The 21,424-nt window shown below is 48.2% G+C and overlaps 1 protein-coding gene across 1 annotated transcript in view; it reads right to left on the bottom strand.

Annotated features, from left to right (window-relative positions):
* Positions 1 to 483: 483 nt before the first annotated feature.
* OPA3 (outer mitochondrial membrane lipid metabolism regulator OPA3) overlaps positions 484 to 21,424 on the bottom strand; it is a 57,008-nt gene continuing 36,067 nt past the window's right edge. The window contains exon 2 of the mRNA XM_032262622.1: positions 484 to 2,145. Coding sequence (XP_032118513.1) covers positions 1,745 to 2,145 — 401 coding nt within the window. The 3' untranslated portion in view covers positions 484 to 1,744. The remainder of the gene's footprint in view (positions 2,146 to 21,424) is intronic.

The following is a 21,424-nucleotide window of genomic DNA, read 5'->3' as shown; positions in this document are numbered from 1 at the left end:
GGTAGAGATGGAGTTTCACCATATTGGCTACGCTGGTCTCTAACTCCTGACCTTGTGATCCGCTTGCCTTGGCCTTCCAAAGTGCTGTGATTATAGGCATGAGTCACTGCGCCAGGCATTATTATTTTTTTTTTTTTTTAAATGATTTGGGGTCTTGGTCTGTCACCCAGGCTGGCGTGGAGGGGCAGGATCACAACTCACTGCAGCCTTGAACTCCTGAGCTCAAGGCATCCTCCTCCCTCAGCCTCCCAGGTAGGTGGAACTGCAGGCGCTTGCCACGACGCCCAGCTAACATTTTTCTTTTTTACAGAGATGCGGTCTTGCTATGTTGACCAGGCTGGTCTCCAGCTCCTGGCCGCAAGCAGTCCTCCTGCTTTGGCCTCCCAATGTGCTGGGATTACAGGTGTGAGCCACTGTGTCCAGCCTTCTTTCCTAATTTCAGTGACATTTTGCAGATGCACATCATGGCTCTCAGACACATTCTTAAGATCTTTACCCCGGAGTTCCTTTAATTATAAAACACTGACAGTATTTAAAAAGTAGCATTCTGAGTCACAGAGCTCATCCACGCCCCCTTCAGTTTTTGGGTGGGTAGGTCATATGCCCTGGTGGAATACCCCGTTTGGATGGAGGGACCTCAGGGCTGAGGGACAGGTAGTCCCCTGGAAGAGGCCTTCGCGTGAAGGAGGGTAGAGGGGGACTGGGGCCAGTCCAAAGGCAGGAAGGAAGGGCAAACCCTGAGAACTCTGAGGGGCCAATTGGAGGGAAGATGGGCGACCTGACTATGACTTAGGTAAAGGGACAGGTCAGTCCCTAGCAGAGGCAACTGAAGAAGACAGCGAGGGAGGGCTGGGTAAAAGGACAGTAGCGGGTCCGGAACTGGGGAATGGTGACCAAGTGACTGAGACTGAAAGGCAGAATGAATTAGCCCTACTCAGGACCGGTGTTTCCTCCCAAGATTCAGTGGTCACAGAATGCGAGGCTGGGAGGCATTGCCCTGGAAGACCCAGCACAGCCATGCCAGTGGGTTGTGCCGAAGGCAGGAAGGAAGGGGGGGGGGTGTGCTGTTGGAACGATCCACTGAGGGAGGGGAGGGTGCCAGTCGCAGGTACTAATGGTAGATTAAGGTCAGGAGCCACAGGGTGGTGACTCATAGGAGCTAACACAGTCCAGGATTCACCCCCACCTTCTTTCCCCCTAAGACTGCGATAGATGGAAGGGGGCGGGGCAGGAAGTCCTTAGGAACTTTACAATGGTCTGTGCCAATCAGGATGTAGGGGGTGTTCGGTGCAAAGAATGAACGTCCTAGGGGGAGGGTCCACTCAGGTGAGTGAAGGTGCGGGTGACAGAATGACAGGTCGGCTAAATCCAGGTGCAGAATCCAATTTCGTTTTGCCAGAAGGGGGACGTCCTGTTTCCCTACCTAGCGGTAGGGAGGTGGGGTCTGATAAAAGATGCTGTCTTTCCAAAGTGCTCAACCAATGCGCTGGCTGGGGCGGGGTAAGGGCGGGGTCCTTGTTGGAACGTTCCACCTGCAGGAGAGAGGAGTCCCAGTAGAAGGTACCACTAAGGCAGGCTAGTAGGGGAGGTTGGATCAGCTCCAGTCCAGGATCTCTCCAGCGCCCTCAAAGGACTGGGTGGTGTCAGCTGCGCCGGTCCGGGTTGTGACAGTGCGGAGAAGAGGCCAATTCGGAGACTGCAGTCCAGGCAGCGGTCACCACCAAGACCAGGGCCCCGAGGCCTCCTATTCCTCCGACTCTGGCTCAGCCGGGGAGGCAGGCGGCAGGTCCTGGAGGCAGAGCACGGCTCGCACCTCTTGTAGCTGAGCGCGCAGCTCCTCCAGGGCGAGCTGCGTCGGAGCCGCGTGCACCTGCGCCTGCAGCTCCTCGAGCGCCAGCCCCAAGTGGCCCACCTCGCCTCGCAGCTCCTCCCTGGCAACGCGTCGCTCCTTTTCCTTGCGGCGATGCTGCAACTGGTGGCGCCAGTACTCCAGCATCAGGCAGCTGCAGGCGGTCATGAAGATGATGCCTTCGCCCAGCAGCTCCGCGCCCAGCTCGGCGGCTGCCCCTTCGTTGAGCGGCTTGACCGCAGCGGCACTGAAGCCCATGATGCGCATTTTGGTCCGCATCTCCACCCAGTGGTACACTGCGGGGAAAGAGAGGAGTCAGGAATCTTTTGCAGGGCAGCCCCCTGCAAGCCCCGACCCTCTGTGCTTGGATGTCCCCGTTATGGCAACGGGGATGTGGTCACCACAATCTCCCGGGTGCTGGAGGGGGCGCCGTAAGGAAGACAAGCGCGGGCCTCACACCCGGAATCCTGTAGGGAAAACTTCCTTAACTTACTCATGTGAAGTTGGAATGTCAGCTTTGGCATTGTTGTAAACAGCATCACAGAAGATGCTGATGCTTTTTTTTCCTTTGAAACAGGGTGTTGCTCTGTCGTCCAGGCTGTAGTGCAGTGGTTCGATCTCAGCTCACTACAGCCTCTGCCTCCCATATTCAAGCCATTCTGGTACCTTAGCTTCCAAGTAGCTTGGATCAATGGTGTGTGCCACCATGTCAGCTTTTTTTTTTTTTTTTTTTTTTCCTGCATTTTTAGTAGAGACCAGTTTTCACTATGTTGGTCAGGCTGATCTTGAACTCGTGGCCTCAAGTGATCCACCCACCTCAGCCTCCCAAAGTTCTGGGATTTAAGGCATGAGCCACCACCACGCCTGGCCAATTTTTTACTGTTCATTGGTAACCTTTGTAATTGTTTTGTGTAATACTTTGTGCTGCCTGAAAGTGAAAATATAGACCATGTATAATATTAAGGTTATGGAAATATTCATCTTGTGGATCCATAATGAAGATGTACTTTTATTTCACTAAACCAGTGGCGTGTGAAGCATTATCATTAAATGCTGGCTGGACACACTGCTTCATATCGTGACACATTTTTGTTTTATTTCAGCTTTGACCTGACTGTATGAAGGTTTTAGTTTTTCCTAGAATGATGATTCTCAAACTATGTGACCCACAAAAATTCACCATGGGACCCAGATCATCCAGAAGTTTGCTCCTATTCTATTTATTAAATAGTCATGGACACACTGGCTGTTCCCTGGGCTGCTGCAGTACTGTCCTCCTTTGACGTCTTCACACTACCTTCCTTCATATGGCTCCTCTTTTGAGAAACTTGCATCCTCTTTGTTGAATTTCATTCTAGTTTTCCTGAAGTATATCCGTAAGTGCCTTTTGCAGAAAGGGTGCTTGGTAGCTCAGTGTTTTGAATATCTGAAATGTCTTTTTCCACCTTCACATTAGATTAGATGATAAATTCTAGCCCCAGAATGACTAGTTCGAAATCCTATTCCCCAGCAGTTGGTGGCCTGGTTCCATGATGTGTAAAGGCAGAGGGGCTTGTTGTCATCCCTGTGGCACTGACATTGCACCAAGATGGGTGTTTTTCTCACTCCCCTTACTTTAAGCTCTTCTATCGAAATCACATTTCTCTCTTTGGCCCTTTGAATTTTTCTTGTCTGCTCAGTAAAGGATTAACCTCACCCAAATAGAAGTCTCACCTTTGCCTTTTACTCCTGGGAGGTAATCTTTGAGTTCTTGGAATGTCCAGCCTGAGTAGACTGTCTTTGTTTAGCTGGGACCTTGGGCCACATCAAATGGTTTGTGCTAACAGTGGTGATTTATGGTGGTGGCTTTGGGCCATGTGGTATCAGCTTAACCTCTGGAGGGGCTAGAATTTAAGGGAAACCACACAAGCGGTCAGCCTTGTCTACATGCAGATCCCTATTAAAAACCCTAGACACCGGGGCTCAGGTAGGCTTCCCTGCTGGGTGACACCATGTCACTCATCATTGCTGGGAGAAGTTATTGCTGCCGACAGCTCTACCAGGTATTAAACTGGCACTTGGAACTCTCCTGGTCTCTGTCCCATGGACCTCTTCCCTGGGCCGATTTTAATCTGATTCTTTTCACTATAATGAGCCACAACCATGAGAATAACTGATCCTAGTGAGTTCTGTGAGCCTTTCTAGCAAATGCTGAAACTGACGGTGGTCTTGGAGACTCCTGAGCTTGCAGTCAACGTCAGAAGCGAGGGTGGTCTTGGTGACTCCCTGACTGTGTGTGTCTGTCCATTGCCTCCTCTCCGTTTTCACCTCCTACCCTTCTGGAGAACGTCCCAGTCTGGAATGCCACCCTGCACTGACCTCTTCACTTTCCTTTCCTGTTTTTCTCATTGCTCCTTTTTGTTACGCCAGTGGGAGCTTTGTTGATTTTTCTTTTCAGAACGTTTTTCCCCCTAATTTTCATGGTCTTTATTTAAAATTTGAGATGGGAGTCTCACTCTGTCACCCAGGCTGGAGTGCCAATGGCACAATCTCAACTCACTGCAACCTCTGCCTCCTGGGTTCAAGTGATTCTCCTGCTTCAGCCTCCTGATTAGCTGGGACTACAGGTGTGTGCCACCATGCCTAGCTAATTTTTGTATTTTTAGTAGAGATGGGGTTTCTCCATGTTGGTCAGGCTGGTTTCAAACTCCCAACCTCAGGTGATACACCCGCCTTGGCATCCCAAATTGCTGGGATTACAGGCATGAGCCACCACGCCCAGCCTCCCCTGTCCACTTTTGTCATTTTCACACAGACTGTATCTAATTTTTAAAAATTTTTAACAATTTAATTTTCTTTATTTTTTCTTTTGAGACAAGGTCTCACTCTCGAGTTCAGTGACATAATCATGGCTCACTGCAGCCTTGAACTCCTGGGATCAAGAGATCCTCCCACCTCAGCCTCTTAAGTAACTGGGATCACAGGTGCATACCACTCATGCCTGTAATCCCAGCATTTTGGGAGGCCAAGGTGGGCAGATCACAAGGTCAGGAGTTTGAGGCCAGCCTGATCAACATGGTGAAACCCCGTCTCTATTAAAAATATAAAAATTGGCTGGGCATGATGGTGCATGTCTGTTATCCCAGCTACTCGGGATAACAAGGCAAGAGAATCACTTGAAACTGGGAGGCAGAGCCGTGAGCTGAGAGGGCGCCACGGCATTCCAGCCTGGGCGACAGAGCAAGACTCTGTCTCAAAAAAAAAAAAAAAAAGAGAACCATGTATACTTTTTCACTGAACCCCATTTCCTTAAATTGGAAAATAAACCTTTACTTCCAGCTATTCAATGAGTTACTTATTACAGAGTCCCCATGCCTAATGTGTAAATAAACTTTTCCTTTCCACCTGTCTATTGTTAATTAATTTGCAGGCTCCCAACAACAAGGATCTAGACTGGTAGAGGAAAAGATTTTCCTGTCAATGCAATCCATGAACATGGTATTCTCTTCACTTAGGTCTTTAAGAAATTTATCTCAATAATGTTTTGTAGTTTACAGAATAGATATCTTGCATATATTTAATCCAGTTTATTCCTATGTGTTAGATATTTTGACACTATTTTGATGGCAGCATTTCACATTTCATTTTCTATTTGTTTGTTGCTGGTACTGATGATAGGAATAAATTGATTTCTGTACCTTATATTCAGTGACCTTGATAAATTCTTTTTTTTTTTTTTTCTTTTGAGACAAGGTCTCATTCTGTCATCCAAGCTGGAGTTTAGTGGTGCAGTCATGGTTTACTGCAGCCTCAAGTGATCCACCTGTTGGAAATAAGAGCTCGGAGTTGCAAAGAAAATGAGCACTCAAAGAATTTCTCACCAAGGGAAATTTACTTCTGCAGAAGAGTGCTGCTCGCACTTCTGGTCACCGTGAGAGCACAAGGAACAAAGGAGGGAAGGGGTTTTGATCCCTTACACAGCCAGTCCCTGCTACTGTGTCCAGTCCTCATTGGCTGAGGTCAGACCACACAATCTAAGCTGATCCCCATGGGCTACTTCAAGTGCAGCAGGGTGGGGGCGACAGCGGTGGGAAGAGCAGTTTTGAAACTAAGGGTGCCAAATAAGGAACAGATGTGGGTTACAGATTGGGAATCGCTGGAAGGTTGTTTACCGTTACTAGGGGCAAGGAGGCAAGGAAGTAAGGCTTTGAAAACAGAGGACGAGCGGAACCTTTATAGAAGAACTCACTGTTTCCAACACGCCCACCTCAGCCTCCTGAGTAGCTGAAACTACAGAGATGCAACACCCTGCTTAGCTAATTTTTGTAATTTTCTTTTGTTCAGGCTGGTCTTGAACCCCTGGGCTCAAGTGATCCACCTGCCTTGGCCTCCCAAAGTGCTGGGATTACAGGCATGAACCACTGTGCCCAGACTAATTAGTTCTTATTCTTCTTAGGCATATAGTTTGTTTATAAATTTTTAATTGTACAATTTAGTTGTTTGAAAATGATAACTTTTTTTCTTTTTATTTTTTTATCTTTTATTTTTTTTAAAGAAGGGGTTTCACCATGTTGGTCAGGCTGGTCTTGAACTCCCGACCTCAGGTGATCCACCCACCTTGGCCTCCAAAGTGCTTGGATTACAGGCGTGAGCCACCACGCCTGGCCTCTTTTTTTTCTTTTTAAAAGTGGAGGTCTCACTCTGCCACCCAGGCTGGAGTGCAGTGGCATAATTATAGTTCACTATAGCCTCAATCTCCTGAGCTTGAGAGATTCTCCCCCCTACGCTCCTGAGTAGCTGGGACTAAAGCTGCCTGCTGCCACACCCTGCTAGGAATTGGTTTCCTTGCTGGGTATGATGGCTCACACCTGCAATCCCAGTACTTTGGGAGGCCAAGGCAGGCAGATCACCTGAAGTCAGGAGTTGGAGACCAGCCTGGCCAACATGGTGAAACCCCATCTCTACTGAAAATACAAAAATTAGCCAGATGTAGGAGCATGCACCTGTAATCCCAGCTACTCAGAAGGCTTAGAAAGGAGAATTGCATGAACCCAGGAAGTGGAGGTTGCAGTGCACTCCAGCTGGGCAACAGAGACTCTGTCTCAAAAAAAAATTAATTAAAAAAATGTGTATGGAAACGCAAAGGGCCAAGAATAGCAATAGTGAAGAAAAAAACTGAAGATCTTACACTACCAGATGCAAAGCTATCATAAAGCTATAATAATCAAAACAATGTGGCATTTGTACATGAATAGACAGGCCAATGGTAAAGAGTAGGAAATATTCACACATGCAGTCACATGACTTGTGACAAACATGACACCGTGGTGTAGCAGGAAAAGAATGACCTTTTCAAGACATGCTGTTAGATCACCTGAATATGCACAGGGAAACAAACCTTAACATCTACCTCACATAATACACATATCCCACAGGGATTGTAGGTCAAAATATGAGAGACAGAAAAATACTTTTAGAAAAAAAACATAGGAGGCTGGGGGTTTACTGGCTCATGCCTATAAACTCTGTGCTTTGGGTGGCCAAAGTGGGAGGATTGCTTCAGGCTAGGGGTTCAAGACCATACTGGGCTACATTGGGAAACCCCATCTCTACAAAAAATAAAAAAAAATTAGCCAGGTATGGTGGTGCACCTGCCACCATGCCAGGCTAATATTTTTTTAATTTTTCAGAGAGTTTCACTCTTGTTTCCCAGGCTGGAATACAATGGCAGGATCTCAGCTCCCTGCAACCTTTGCCTCCCAGATTCAAATGATTCTCCTGCCTCCGCCTCTGAAATAGCTGGGATTACAGGTGCCTGCCACAACACCCGACTAATGTTTTATATTTTTAGTAGAAACAGGGTTTCACCATGTTGGCCAGGCTGGTCATGAACTCCTGACCTCAGGTGATCCACCTGCCTCGGCCTCCCAAAGTGCTGGCTTTACCGGGTGAGCCACGTCGCCCAGCCTTTCTTTTGTATTTTTAGTAGAGATGGGGATTCACCATGTTGACCAGGCTGGTCTCAAACTTTTTTTGTTTTTTCAAACAGAGTCTCAATCTGTCACCCAGGCTGAAGTGCAGTGGCACAACCTCGACTCACTTCAACCTCCACCTCCCAGCCACTCAGGAGACTGAGCTAGAGGATCACATAAACCCGGGAGTTGAAGGCTGTAATGGGCTGTGATGGTGCCACTGCATTCCAGCCTGGGCAATAGAGCAAGACCCTGTCTCAAAAAAACAAACAAAGAAACTTTCATTGTTCAAAAGGCACCAGCAAGAGAGGGGAAAAGGCAAGTCATCGACTGGAAGAAGCCATTTACAATACATCAATCTGATAAATAGCTCAAATTTGGGACATACAGGACCTCCTGCTAATCAAAAGGGGAAAGGCAAGCAACCCAGTAGGGAAGGACTTAACTCACAAAAGATGACGGTATCTTTTCCTTTTCCTTTTTTTTTTTTTGAGACAGGGTCTCATTCTCTCTCTCTCTCTCCCCCAGGCTGGAGTGCAGTGGTGCAATCACAGCTCACTACAGCCTTTACTTTCTGGGCTCAAGTGACCATCTCACCTCAGCCTCTCAAGCAGCTAGGACCACAGGTGTGTGCCACCATGCTCAGCCAATTTTTATATTTTTTGTAGAGATGGGGTCTCACTATGTTGCCCAGGCTGGTCTCAAACTCCTGGGCTCAAACAATCTGCCTTCGTCAGCCTCCCAAAGTGCTGGGATTACAAGTGTGAGCCTACGTATGTTGTATTTCATTGAAAAGGTTTCATGAACCCAAATGAGCCCAAGATACCTAGCAACCTTCCATATGTCTTTTTGTTATTGTCACTGTTGAGACAGAGTCTCACTGTGTCACCCAGGCTGGAGTGCAATGGCCCAATCTCGGCTCACTGCAACCTCTGCCTCCCAGGTTCAAGTCATTCTCCTGCCTCAGCTTCCTGAGCAGCTGGGATTACAAGCACCTGCCACCTTGCAAGGCAAATTTTTTTTTTTTTTTTTTGCATTTTTAGTAAAGACGGGGCTTCGCCAAATGGCTGGTCTCAAACTTCTGACTTCAGATGATCCGCCCGCCTCGGCCTCCCCAAGTGCTGGGATTACAGCCACGTATGTAGGCACGGCCCCCAGATCTCTTTGAGTTTCACTTGTACAACAGGTGAGAGTAAAGAGATATAAATGCCACCTCCCAGCACAAGGCATTTCTACCAGGCTTTCTCTTTCCCTTGCCTTGGGCAGCCAGATTTGGCCCTGGCCTCCTTCCAAGGAGCCTGAGACTTCAAACTTCAAGGCTCCAGGCTTGTTCTCACCACAACTTTCTGCTCGAAGCCTATTTAACTCCTTGCTGCTGGGCAATCACACTTGGCAATCGACTGCCTAGGACTGAAAACTCTGGTGCCAAGAGGAACAATGGCCTAATGAAGTCCCCAGGCTCCAACGGGTGGAGAGAGTTGTGATGAGGCCTTAAAACTTTCTACTAAGCCCTCTGAGTGGCCACTGAGGGTCAGTTATTACTAGAGGACAAAATGGGTTCAGAATCCATGACTGAGAACGTCCAGTCCTCATTGGAAATGGGGAGTAGAGGGATGGGGCGTGTCTGCAGCCTGTGCTGAGGACCCAGAGAAAATAATGGCACATTCCTTACGTTAAAAAAGAGTTTGGGGCCCTCTCAAGAGCCAGCTTGGCCGTAGAGACCCCCCCACCCAGGCGGCACTGAAGGAATGGAGAGGCAGACACTCAGAACAGCAAAGTGGGTCTATCCGGGGGGCCAGCCGCCTTCCGCCCTGAGAGCCTCAGGGGCTGACAGCATTCCAGGCTGAAGGCCCTGAGCAGCCTCTGAGCCCCACATTTAGTCTCTCTGAACAGGTGATCATTATTAACAAACAGATGACACAAAACACGCCAAGTAGGCAGCTGCTGCCCGCTTACCACTGATCACAAACAGCCTATAAAGTATTCTCCACGAGGGAGCCACAGGGGCAGGGTCAGCTATCCAAGGAATGGTTTTAACCGGTGTATGATGTTCATACATTGTCCTGCCACTTTGGAATGTCCCGAGTAGTTTTCTACTGATGGGGGACGGCTAGGTTTTCCTTGCCATCGTTCTTCCTAGCAAACAATATATTCTACCATACACTCGGCATTTCTCAATATTCACACACTTAACATTTCTCACCAGGGCCCGGCACGATGGCTCATGCCTGTAACGCCAACACTTTGGGAGGCTGAGGTAGAAAGACTGAGGCCAGCATCTGGAGACCAGCCTGGATGACACAGTGAGACCTTGTCTCTACAAAAAAATCCCCCCCAGAACACTGGGATGAATGTTTAAGGGGGTTTTTTATCTTTTTTTTTTTTTTTTTTTTTTTTTTTTGAGACAGGTTCGCTCTGTTGTTCAGGCTGGAGTGCAGTGGCACCAACACGGCTCACTGCAGCCTCAACCGCCCTAGCTCAAGCCAGCTTCCCACCCCAGCCTCCCTAGCAGCTGGGACTACAGCCTCGTGCCACCACTCCCAGCTAATTATTTGATAGTAGAGATGAGGTCTCACTGTATTGTCCAGGCCTGTCTCAAACTCCTGAGCTCATATCATCTTCTTGCTTCAGCCTCCCAAAGTGCTGAGATTACAGGCGTGAGCCACCTTACCCAGACTATTTTATACCCCCCTTTTTTTTTTGAGACTGAGTTTCATTCTTGTTGCCTAGGCTGGAGTACAATGCCACGATCCCGGCTCACGGCAAATTACAGGTGTGAGCCACTGCACCTTGCCTTTATACTTTTAAAACATAATTTTAGGCCGGGCATGGTGGGTCACACATGTAATCCTGGCACTTCGGAAGGCCAAGGCAGGCAGATCACCTGAGGTTAGGAGTTCGAGGCTGGCCTGGCCAAGATGATGGCACACATGCCTTTAATCTCAGCTGCTTGGAGGCTGAGGCATGAGAATCATTTGAACCCAGGAGGCAGAGATTGCAGTGAGCTGAGATCATACCACTGCACTCCAGCCTGGGTAACAGAGTGAGCCCCTGTCTCAAAAGAAAATACAAATACATGGCAGCCCACAATATATTTATACTTTTATAATATAATTTTATATTATGTGCCTTTTACCCAGATTTTTTTAAAAATTCAAATTTCGCCGGGCGCGGTGGCTCAAGCCTGTAATCCCAGCACTGTGGGAGGCTGAGGCGGGTGGATCACGAGGTCAAGAGATCGAGACTATCCTGGTCAACATGGTGAAACCCCGTCTCTACTAAAAATACAAAAAATTAGCTGGGCATGGTGGCGCGTGCCTGTAATCCCAGCGACTCAGGAGGCTGGGGCAGGAGAATGGCCTGAACCCGGGAGGCGGAGGTTGCGGTGAGCCGAGATCGCGCCATTGCACTCCAGCCTGGGTAACAAGAGCGAAACTCCGTCTCAAAAAAAAAAAAAAATTCAAATTTCATTCACAATTAAGACTATAAATCTGGGCTGGGCATGGCGGCTCATGCCTGTAATCTCAGCACTTTGGGAGGCTGAGACAGGTGGATCACCTGAGGTCAGGAGTTAGAGACCAGCCTAGCCAACATGGTAAAACCCCATCTCTATGAAACGTACAAAAATTAGCTCGGTATGGTGGCACATGCCTGTAATCCCAGCTACTAGGGAGGTTGAGGCAGGAGAATTGCTGGAACCCAGGAGACAGAGGTTGCAGTGCGCCAAAATCGTGCCACTGCACTCCAGCCTAGGTAACAGAGTGAGACTCCATCTCAAAAACAAACAAATAAAAAACCATAGATCTAAGTAGTCTTACAGAAGTAAAGGCTCAAAAGGAAAACCTGAAATTGATTTTATGTTACAATGTATATAATTTAAGCTATGATTTTCAACCACAGTAGTTAAAACCAGACCAAGCAAAAAAAGGTGAATTCACTCATTTTGCTTCCTTACCAGTGCCTTTTACCCACAAGCATGGTTTTGACGACAGACACATTTCACAATTCTGAAATACTTCACAAATGTCATGATTTGCAAATGAAAAAAAAAAAAACAGAACAAATAAGCTTTATATATTTCAACACAGAAAAATCCGCGAAATATAATGTAGAGTGAAGAAACGTAAGTTTCCAAAGATAGGAGATAGGAATGTAAAAGATACATACGGCTGGGTGCTGTGGCTCACTCTGGTCATCCCAGCGCTTTGGGAGGCCAAGGCAAGAGGATCACTTGAGCCCAGCCTGGGTGGGCAACACAGTCAGACCATGTCTCTACAAAAAATTTTTAAAACTTAGCCAGGCATGGTGGTACATGCCTGTAGTCCTAGCCAATGGGGAGACTGAGGCAGGAGGGTTGCTTGAGCCAGGGAGGTTGAGACTGCAGTGGGCCCTGATCACACCCCTGCACTCCAGCATGGATGACAGAGGGAGACTCTAGCTCTGGAAAAAAAAAAAAAAAAAAAAGATACATATGAGATAAATACAAAAGGCCAGACCAGGCGCCATGGCTCATGCCTGTAATCCCAGCACTTTGGGAGGCCAAGGAAGGTGGGCCACTTGAGGTCAGGAGTTCAAAACCAGCCTGGCCAACATGATGAAACCCCATCTCTACTAAAAATACAAAAGTTAGCCAGGCGCAGTGTCGGGCGTCTATAATCCAAGCTACTCCAAGGCTGAGGCAGGAGAATTGCTTGAACCCAAGAGGTGGAGGTTGCAGTGAGCTGAGATTGCACCACCGCACTCTAGCCTGGGCGACAGAGCAAGACTCCATCTAAAAAACAAACAAAAAACAAAAACAAAAACCCTCAACAATAGGAGGTCAAGCAACTGAGTCGAAGAAAGAGACAAAGGGTTTGAATAGACATTTCATCAAAGAAGTATATGAATAGCTAACGCACACATGAAAAGATCCTCAACACACGACTTAGTACAGAAATACAAGGCAAATTCACGAGACGCCATTTCCCAGCCACTAGAATGGCTAGTCAAAACAGTGAACAACCCCCAATGCTTCCAAAGTCGCCGTATTGGCCAGTTTTCACACCGCTATAAAGAAATTCTGCGAATGGGTAAATATAAAGGAAAGAGGTTTAGTTGACTCACAGTTCTGCGTGGCTGGAGAGGCCCGAGGAAACTTAGAATCATGGCAGAAGGCAAAGGGGACGCAGACACCTCCTCACAAGGCAGCAGGAGGGAGCAGTGGGAGGGTGGGGAAAAACTGCCGCTTTTAAACGCATCAGATCTCGCGAGAATTCACTCATTATCCGGAGAACAGCACAGGAGAAAACGCCCCCGTTACCCAATCACCTCCCTCCCTTGACACGTGCGGCTGATGGCTGGAGATGAGATTTGGGTGGGGATACGGAGCAAACTGTATCAGTTGTAGAGTAACAAAAACTCTCCTATGTCACTGATGGAAATACAGAATGGTGCAGCCACTTTGGAAAATATTTCGGCAGTTTTCTAAAAAGTTAAACATAGGCCAAGTGCAGTGGTTTACACACCTGTAATCCCAGCACTCTGGGAGGCTATGCGTCCCTTGAACCCAGGAGTTCAAGACCAGCCTGGGCAACATTGTGAAACCCTGTCTCTACAAACACACACACACACACACACACACACACACACACACACACACATTAATATTCTTATTTTTTCTGCGATGCTTGGCTAATTTTCGTATATTTTGTAGAGATGAGGTCTCACTAATATTGCCCAGGCTGGTCTCAAAGTCCTGAGCTTAAGCGATCCACCTACTCCTGTCTCCCAAATTGCTGGGATTACAGGCATGAGCACTGCATCCAGCCAAAAAACACAAAAATCAGCCAGGCGTGGTGGTGCATGCCTGTAGTCCCAGCTGTTGGGGTGGGGGTGGGGCTGAGGCTGCAGCGAGCAGAGAGCATGCCACTGCACACCAGCCTGGACAGACTCAGACCTTGTCTCAAAAAAAAAAAAAAAAAAACGGGGCATGAGATATTCATGAAATAAAATGGATGAAACTTGGAAACATTATGCTACGTGAAAGAAGCCAGATGTAAAAGACGATGCATTGTATGACTGCATTTACATATGTTCCAAATAGGGCAATCTATTGATCTATTGAGGCAGAAAGTAGACTAGTGATTTCTAGGGGCTGAAGGAAGGAGAATGGAGAGTGACTGCAAATGAATGTGAGGGATCTTTTGGAGATGATGGAAATGTTCTGAAATTGGAATGTGATGATGGTTGCAAAACCTGTCAGTTTACTGAAAATCATCAAATCGTATTCTTTTTTTTTTTTTTTTTTTGAGACGGAGTTTCGCTCTTGTTACCCAGGCTGGAGTGCAATGGCGCGATCTCGGCTCACCGCAACCTCCGCCTCCTGGGTTCAGGCAAATTCTCCTGCCTCAACCTCCTGAGTAGCTGGAATTACAGGCACGCGCCACCATGCCCAGCTAATGTTTTTGTATTTTTAGTAGAGACGGGGTTTCACCATGTTGACCAGGATGGTCTCGATCTCTTGACCTCGTGATCCACCCGCCTCGGCCTCCCAAAGTGCTGGGATTACAGGCTTGAGCCACCGCGCCCGGCCTCAAATCGTATTCTTAAAATAGGTGAGTTTCATGGTACATAGACTATAACTTGATAAAGCTGTTTAAACAAACAAAACAGTCTGGGGCACGGTGACTCACAGCTGTAGTCCCAGCTACGTGGGGGGTTGAGGTGGGAAGATCGCTTGAGCCCGGGAGGTTGAGGCTGCAGTTAGCTGTGACTGCACTGCAGCCTGGGTGATGAGTGATGCCCTGTCTCAGAAAAAAAAAAAAAAAAAAAAAAAAAGGCCACATGTGGTGACTCACGCCTGTAATCCTAGCACTTTTGGGAGGCCGGGGCAGGCGGATCACCTGAGTCCAGGTGGGTGTGGTGACAGGTGCCTGTAATCCCAGCTACTTGGGAGGCTGAGGGAGGAGAATCACTTGAACCTCGGAGGTGGGGGTAGCAGTGAGCCTAGATGGCGCCACTTCACTTCAGTCTGGGTGACATGGAGAGACTCCCTCTCAAAAAACAAACAGAAACCAGAACACCAGGGTCCAGGACCTCTCACTGGAATTGGCAAATGCTGTCATGAATGGTGGGGGCGGGCAGTCACCGTTTCTATGCTGGGCCCAAGTGGATCCTACTAAACTCAAAGACCTCAGGAATGAATGCCTGTATGTCTGGGGTTTTTGATTTTCCAGAATCTAAACCTTTCTCTTGCATTGGGGAAGCACCATTGCTGTGAGTCTGAGTCAGGGACAGCCTGCAACAGAAACTAGAGAAACCCCTGGCTTCCTGATATGGGGATTAATTATTCTCCCACAACCCAAAGGCTGGCAGGCAGGACTGCCATGGGGGCCACACGATGTCACTGGGAACCCAGGCTCCTTCTCGTTCAGCCTTACCTTCCTCATTGCAGGCCTCTTAGCCACATGCCCAAAAGACGCCTGCTGCCCCTCTGCATCACAGCCTCCTTCCAGACAGGAGACGGGGGCAGAGGGTGGCCAGAGTGAGTGTGTGTCTGATCTGTCACTCTTTTTGAAAAAGCCACTGGATTTTACAGAGCCCCCATCCCACACGGCCATCCTGTACTACAGGGGGATCTGGGAGGTCCATTGTTCTTGGCTGGATAGTCACCCCTCATTTAATTGGGGCCTGGTGTAGCAGCTCAGGCTTGTAATCCCAGCACTTTGAGAGGCTGAGGCAAAAGGATCACCTAAGCCCAGAAGTTTGAGACCAGCCTGGGCAACATAGGGAATCCTAGTCTCTACTAAAAAATAAAACAAAATAAATGAGATAATTTTTTTTTTAGAGTAAGAGCCTCACTCTGTTAGGAAGCCTGGAGTGGAAGCGTGCAATGATGGCTCATTGCAGCCTCGACCTCCCAGGCTCAAGCAATCCTCTTGCCTCAGCCTCCCGAGTAGCTGGGACTATAGGCACGCACCATCACACCTAGCTATTTTTTTTAATTAATTAATTTATTTTTTTATTAGACAGAGACTTGCTCTGTCATGAGGCTAGAGTGCAGTGGTGCCACCTCAGCTCACTGCAACCTTCGCCTTCCGGGTTCAAGCGATTCTCCTGCCTCAGCCTCCTGAGTAGCTGGGACTATAGGCACGTGCCGCCATGCCCAGCTAATTTTTGTATTTTTAGTAGAGACAGGATTTCACCACATTGGCCAGGATAGTCTCAATCTCTTGACTTTGTGATCCACCTGCCTTGGCCTCCCAAAGAGCTGGGATTACCGGCGTGAGCCACCGTGCCTGGCCTAAAAATTTTTATAGAAACAGGGTCTCACTATGTTTTCCAGGCTGGTCTTGAACTCCTGGGCTCAAGAGATCCTCCCACCTCAGCCTCTTAAAGTGCTGATATTACAGGTGTGAGCCACCACACCCAGCCTGAACCTGAAATCTTGGGCAAAGTTTCAAGGATGCAAAGAGATCCCTAGGATCCACGTTAGGGTGGGGGGTGGGTCCAGGGCAGTGGTCGGGGGTGGTACCCATGGTGCTGGCAGCCCTCTGACCTTGGAGTCCACCAATACTTCATGCTCAGCACAACCCAACAGACTCCTTGCTGGGAAGTGGCTGCCCAGCCAGGGACTATAATTAGGTGCAGTTAGGTGTGACCAGGGCATTGAATTCCAGGAAAAAGAAGCCAGCCAAGTGAAGCGGGCTACTTCTAGCCCCGGTCCATACAAGCTGTGCTGCGCTCCTCATAAAGACCATCCCGGCCGGGCGCAGTGGCTCAAGCCTGTAATCCCAGCACTTTGGGAGGCCAAGGCGGGTGGATCACGAGGTCAAGAGATTGAGACCATCCTGGTCAACATGGTGAAACCCCGTCTCTACTAAAAAAATACAAAAAATTAGCTGGGCATGGTGGCGCGTGCCTGTAATCCCAGCTACTAAGGAGGCTGAGGCAGGAGAATTGCCTGAACCCGGGAGGCGGAGGTTGCGGTGAGCCAAGATCGCGCCATTGCACTCCAGCCTGGGTAACAAGAGTGAAACTCCGTCTCAAAAAAAAAAAAAAAAAAAAAAAAAAAAAAGACCATCCCCAGGGTGACCTTGAAATCAACACGCTGAAGATGGCGGAGCTGCAACAGCCTGAGTCCCTGAATGACCGTGTGGAGGGGGAGGGCTGCCCTGCCAACCTGGTCCCTGGTAGTACCACCATGCGTTGCTTAATGACGGGGATACATTCTGAGAAATGCATTGCTCAGTGATTTTATCATTGTGCAAACATCACAGAGCGGGCTTACACAAGCCTAGAGAGTGTGGCCTGCGACACACCCAGGCTATGTGGCACAGCTTTCTGCTCCTGGGCTATAAACTTAAACAGCATGTGACTACGACACAGTGGTAAGTATTCACGTGTCTAGACACAGCTAAACATAGAAAAGGTGCAGTAAAAATATGGTATTATCATCTTGCAGGACCACCGTTGTATATGTGGTTTGCTGTTGACAGAAATCTTATTATGTGGTACATGACGTCACTCATTTTCTTTTTTTTTTTTTTTGAGATGGAGTCTCGCTCTGTTGCCAGGCTGGAGTGCAGTGGCGCCATCTCGGCTCACTGCCACCTCCGCCTCCTGGGTTCAAGCGATTCTCCTGCCTCAGCCTCCCAAGTAGCTGGGATTATAGGCACGTGCCACCGTGCCCAGCTAATTTTTGTATTTTTAGTAGAGACAGGGTTTCACCATGTTGGCCAGGATGGTCTTGATCTCCTGAATTCATGATCCACCTGACTCAGTCCCCCAAAATGCTGGGATTATTGGCGTCAGCCACCGCGCCCGGCCCATGACTTCACTGTTTTGTCTTATTTAATTAATTAATTGATTTGTTCATTTTTGAGACAGAGTCTCTGTCACCCAGGCTGCAGTGCAGTGGCGCCATCTCAGCTCACTGCAACCTCCATCTCCTGGGTTCAAGCGATTCTCCTGCCTCAGCCTCCTGAGTACCTGGGATTACATGCGCCTGCCACCATGCCTAATTTTTGGATTTGTAGTAGAGATGAGGTTTTATAATGTTGGTCAGGCTGGTCTTGAACTCCTGACCTCAAGTGATCTGCCTGCCTCAGCCTCCCAAAGTGCTGGGATTACAGGGGTGAGCCACTGCATATTTTAATTTTTATAATTTATTTTTATTTGTAGAGGAGGGGTCTTGCTGTTCTTCTGTCCTTCAACTCCTGAGCTCGACCAGTCCTCCTGTCTCAGCCTCCCAAAGTGCTGGGGTTACAGGCGTGAGCACTGCACCTGGCTGACTTTCCTATTTTAGGAGCAAGAAGTAAACTCCATTCACTCAGTATCATTACACATCTTGGGTCTCTGTTACGGCATCGGCATCCCTAACTATAAACCTCTCAAGGTTCCTGCTGGTTTTCTTAGCCTCCGGTGAGCTACCTGATATCCCTCCAGTAAGATCTTTTTCTGCTTCAGTTAGCCCAGGGAGGTTCCTGTCACTGGCAATGCAGAGTCATTTTGCAACTGTTTACTCTGTGCTAAGCAACTTCCTAAGTGTTCTGCATGTGTTAACTGACTCACTTTCATAATAACCTTACAAAGGAAGTTCTGTTACCGGGCACAAGATGCCCAGTGACTTGCCCAAGCTCACCCAACTGGTATAAGGCAGAGCAAGGGACTGACTCCAGGCATTTTGGGATCAGAGCCCAAACTCTTCCCATGATGCTCCACTGCTCTCCAGACAGACGATCTAAGCCTAAAAAGACTGCAAGCTACACGCACATTCATAGGAGCCCTGGTCATAGCCACCACGTGGGAGAAATAGGAATTAACAAATTGTGGTCTAGCCTTACAATGGAGTATTATTCAGCCATAAATAGGGATGATGGGAGCCAGGCCTGGTGGCTCATGCCTGTAATCCCAGCACTTTGGGAGGTGGATCACCTGAGGCCAGGAGTTCGAGACCAGCTTGACCAATATGGAGAAACTCTGTCTCTACTACAAATATAAAATTAGCCAGGCATGGTGACGAATTCCTATAATCCCAGCTACTCGGGAGGCTGAGGCAGGAGAATCGCTTGAACATGGGAGGCAGAGATTGCAGTGAGCAGAGATTGTGCCACTGCACTCCAGCCTGGGCGACAGAGCATGACTCCACCTCAAATAAATAAATAAATAAATAAAGCCGGGTGCAGTGGCTCATGCCTGTAATCCCAGCACTTTGGGAGGCAAAGGTGGCTAGATCACGAGGTCAGAAGTTCAAGACCAGCCTGACCAACATAGTGAAACCCTGTCTCTATTAAAAATATAAAAAATTAGCCGGGCGCGGTGGTGGGTGCCTGTAATCCCAGCTACTTGGGAGGCTGAGGCAGGAGAATCGCTTTAACCTGGGAAGTGGAGGTTGCAGTGAGCCAAGATTGCACCACTGCAGTCCAGCCTGGGTGACAGAGCAAAGCTCTGTCTCAAAAATAATAAATAATAAATAAATAAATAATAAGTCAGACACAAAAGACCACATATTACGTGATTTCATTTATATGAAATGTCCAGAATAGGTAAATCCATAGAGACAGATATCAGACTGGTGACTGCCAGGGGCAGGAGGGGGAGCAGATAGGGAGTGACCATTTACTCAGTGCCAAGTTTTATTTTGGGGAGATGAAAGCGTTCTGGAACTAGACAGCGGTAATGGTTGCACACTGTGAATGTACTCAGTGTTGCTGAATTGTTCCCTATACAAAGGTTAATTTTATGTTTTTTTATTTCACATCAATTTAAAAAAGTGGCCAGACAGGTGTCACCTGGTATGGCTCACCCCGGGTGTCCACATATGTCAAAATATCAAATTAAACATGTTATATATGTGCATGATATTGTATGTCACTTATACCTCAATAACGCTGCTATAAAAAGGAAATCAAGGCTGGGCAAGGTGGCTCACACCTGTAATCCCAGCACTTTGGGAGGCTGAAGTGAGTAGATCACTGGAGGTCAGGAGTTTGAGACCAGCCTGGCCAACATGGTGAAACCCTGTCTCTACTAAAAATACAATAATTAGCCAGGCGTGGTGGCAGGTGCCTGTCATCCCAGCTATGCAGGAGGCTGAAGCAGGAGAACCACTTGAACCCATGAGGTGGAGGCTGCAGTGAGCCGAGATGGCATCAATGCACTCCAGCCTGGGCAACAGAGCAAGACTCTGACTCAAAAAAAAAAAAAAAAGAAAAGGCCGGGCACGGTGGCTCAAGCCTGTAATCCCAGCACTTTGGGAGGCCGAGGCGGGTGGATCACGAGGTCAAGAGATCGAGACCATCCTGGTCAACATGGTGAAATCCCGTCTCTACTAAAAATACAAAATATTAGCTGGGCATGGTGGTGCGTGCCTGTAATCCCAGCTACTCAGGAGGCTGAGGCAGGAGAATTGCCTGAACCCAGGAGGCGGAGGTTGCGGTGAGCCGAGATCGCCCCATTGCACTCCAGCCTGGGTAACAAGAGCGAAACTCCGTCTCAAAAAAAAAAAAAAAAGAAAAAGAAAGAAAGAAAAGAAAATCAAGACAAGGCAGGATGGGCACCTACTTCAAAACAGAGAAAAAAGGGGTTGGATGTGGTGTCTCATGCCTGTAATCCCAGCACTTTGGGAGCTGAAGCAGGCAGATGGCATGAGCCCAGGAGTTCATGACCATCCTGGGCAAATAAAGAGACCCCCGTCTCTACCAAAAATTAAGAAATTAGCTGAGTTCCAATGCAAGAAGAAGAAAAAAGAAAGAAATCAGCTAAGTGTGGTGGTGGCACACCCATAGTCCCAGCGACTCTGGAGGCTGACCTGGGAGGACTGCTTGAGCCTGGGAGGCTGAGGCTGCAGTGAGCTGTGATTGCGCCACCGCACTCCAGCCTGGGTGAAAGAGCAAGACCCTGTCCGAAGCAAAACAAGACAAACAAACAAAAAAACAAAAACAGAGGCTGAGCACCGTGGCTCACCCCTGTAATCCCAGCTGCAAAGTCTCTTGCTAGAGTAAAAGGTAGTCTCCACGCTGGCCCAGGAGAGCCCACATTACGCAGTTTGTAAAATACATACATCATATGTACATGCTTTTCTTTTTTCCTGCTCATCCTTTGAGAACATGAAACATGCTTTTTTTTTTTTTTTGGAGGCAGGGTCTCACTCTGTGGCCAGGCTGGGGTGCAGTGGCATGATCATGGCCCACTGTGACCTCCACTTCTGGGCTCAAGCGATCCTCCCACCTCAGCCTCCTGAGTAGCTGGAACTACAGGCATGCACCACAACACCAGGCTAATTTTTTGCTTTTTTGATAGAGACAGGGTCTTGCCATGTTGCCCAAGCTGGTCTCGAATTCCTGAGATTAAGCAATCCTCCCACCTCGGCCTCCCAAAGTGCTGGGATTACAGGTATGACCAGCTGTGCTTTTCATTAAGAAACAAAATAGCCGGGCGCGGTGGCTCAAGCCTGTAATCCCAGCACTTTGGGAGGCCGAGGCGGGTGGATCACAAGGTCAAGAGATCGAGACCATCCTGGTCAACATGGTGAAACCCCGTCTCTACTAAAAATACAAAACATTAGCTGGACAAGGTGGTGCGTGCCTGTAATCCCAGGTACTCGGGAGGCTGAGGCAGGAGAATTGCCTGAACCCGGGAGGCG

Source organism: Sapajus apella, unplaced genomic scaffold (assembly GCF_009761245.1).
Source record: "Sapajus apella isolate SASKATOON/1434 unplaced genomic scaffold, GSC_monkey_1.0 scaffold130, whole genome shotgun sequence".
Lineage (NCBI taxonomy): Eukaryota > Metazoa > Chordata > Mammalia > Primates > Cebidae > Sapajus > Sapajus apella.
The sequence above is the reverse complement of the archived record's forward strand: the minus strand, read 5'-3'. Positions and strand labels throughout refer to the sequence as shown.